The 2,146-nt window shown below is 40.8% G+C and overlaps 2 protein-coding genes across 2 annotated transcripts in view; one reads left to right on the top strand and one right to left on the bottom strand.

Moving 5' to 3' along the window:
- The window catches only part of LOC115873079 (olfactory receptor 24), a 912-nt gene extending 443 nt beyond the window's left edge, over positions 1–469 (bottom strand). Inside the window, exon 1 of the mRNA XM_030888324.1 lies at positions 1–469. This exon is cut by the window's left edge and continues 443 nt beyond it. Within this exon, the coding sequence (XP_030744184.1) occupies positions 1–466 (466 nt within the window). The 5' untranslated portion in view covers positions 467–469.
- The window catches only part of LOC101655706 (vomeronasal type-2 receptor 116-like), a 140,768-nt gene that overhangs the window by 43,213 nt on the left and 95,409 nt on the right, over positions 1–2,146 (top strand). The window lies entirely within an intron of this gene.

The following is a 2,146-nucleotide window of genomic DNA, read 5'->3' as shown; positions in this document are numbered from 1 at the left end:
ATATGAAGCATGAAAATGTCCACGGAATACCAACCAGTAAGCCACAGACCCGTGGGCTCATGATGGTAGTGTAGTGCAAGGGGTGGCATATGGCTACGAACCGATCATAAGCCATCACAGCAATTAAAACACTGTCCATGATGCCAAAGAAATGGAAAAAGTACATCTGGGTCAGGCAACCAGGATAGGAGATGGACTTGCTCCTTGTTTGGATGCTCACCAGCATCTTGGGGACAGTGTCGGTGGCCAGGCAGAAATCAACCAAGGAGAGGTTGGCCAGAAAGAAGTACATGGGAGTGTGAAGCTGGGAGTCAGAGCTGATGGCCAGGATGATCAAGAGGTTCCCCACAGTCGTGATGACATACATGCAGAAGAAGAGAGCAAAGAGGAGCGTCTCCTGGCCTGGCTTTTCGGCAAGTCCCAGAAGGATGAACTCAGATGCACTGGTTTGGTTCCTTGGTTCCATGGGGATGATTTGTCTGGAAGTATTAAAGGGGGAAGTTATACAGATATTGTGCTATGGAAAGATTACGGGAAATTCGATGAGATCCTGCCCAATCATTATACCGCTTTATACCTGTACTGCTCACTTTACCATGGACCAAGTGTTGAAAAAACCAACACCTTACTGTCATAGAGTAAATGTGGTCTTACGGGCACCCTGTAAGGCAGAGTAAAACTGCCTCTGTGATTTCCGAATCCATACATCTTTACAGGAAGTGATAGCCTCATCCTTCTTCCTTGTAGCAGCTGCTGGGTTTGAATGACTGACCTTGTGGTTAGCAGCCAATCAGGTAACCAAGCAAAGATGAGAAGGTAAGGTAACATAGAAATAAGCAGTGGAACTTGAACAAGCATGATTATAAGGAAGGTTGATACATTGTGATAAATGTAACTGGTCACTGAATAATGTGAACAAATATTATCACATAGAAACCTACCTCTGTGTAACTTTTCACCAAAAACTCAATAAATTAAATGTTATTAAAAGATGATTCATACATTTAAAAGTAAGACATAAAACTAGCTTTTAGAAGATAGTAGGGAAAAATCCAAAAGACTTTGTGTTTGACAATAACATTTTAGATACAACACCAAAAGCATGATCCATAAAAGAAAAAAAAAGTTAAGTTGTAGTTTATTAAAATTAAAAATTTGTACTCTACAAAAGACACTGCCAAGAAATGAAAAGACGAACCACAGTCTGGGAGAAACAGTTGTAAAATGAGGAATTCTGGTGGTGTCATGGATTGTGAGTTGGCCTGCTAAGTTCAGGATCAGCAGTTTGAAACCAATGGCCTTTCTGTGGGAGAAAAACGAGGCTCTTACATAAATAGCCTTGGAAACTCACAGGGGGCTATACTACTCTATCCTATAGGGTTGCTCTGACTCAGAATCGATCAGATGGCAGTGAGAACATGGTAAAACATATACGATAACGGACTTATAAAGAAGATATTTTTAAAACTTAAATTTCAACAATAGAAAACAATTCAATTACAAAATGGCATAAAATTGGAACAGAAACCTCACTAAAGCAGACAAACAAATGGCCAAAAAGTACATGAAAAATGCTCACCATGTGTTATTTGGTTTTGCTAGATGCTGTGGAGTCGGGGCTGACGTACGGCGACCCTGTGTAGAATGTGACCAAACCTTGCCCCGGTCCTGTGCCACCCTCACAATCATGCCTAGGACTGAGCCCATGGGTAGAGTCCTCCCTGAGGATTTTCCCTTTGTGTCCACTGGCCTCTACCTTACCCAGCACGATTGGTCTTCTGCAGAGATTGGTCCTTCCTGATAACATGGAATTTATATCTCACTATCCTTGCTGCAGAGGAATATTCTGGATATTCCTTTAAAAGATAAGTTTTGTTTAGTCTTCCTGAAGTTCATGGTATAGGCCATATTTTTCCACCAACACTATACTTCAAATGCATCTGTTCTTACATCTTCCATATTCATGACCCAGCTTTTGCATACCTATGAGACGGTTGAAAGTATCATAATTTGGGTCCCAAAACTAAAAAACTTACTGCCATCGAGTAAATTCGGCTTATCATGAACCTTATAGGACAAGATGGAATTATTCCTGTGCGTTTTTGAAACTAAAATTTACAGAAGTAGAAAGCCTCTTTTTTCTCAC

Source organism: Echinops telfairi, unplaced genomic scaffold, assembly GCF_000313985.2.
Source record: "Echinops telfairi isolate 266 unplaced genomic scaffold, ASM31398v2 ScPeMD7_7459;HRSCAF=8497, whole genome shotgun sequence".
NCBI classification, from domain to species: Eukaryota; Metazoa; Chordata; class Mammalia; order Afrosoricida; family Tenrecidae; genus Echinops; species Echinops telfairi.
The sequence above is the reverse complement of the archived record's forward strand: the minus strand, read 5'-3'. Positions and strand labels throughout refer to the sequence as shown.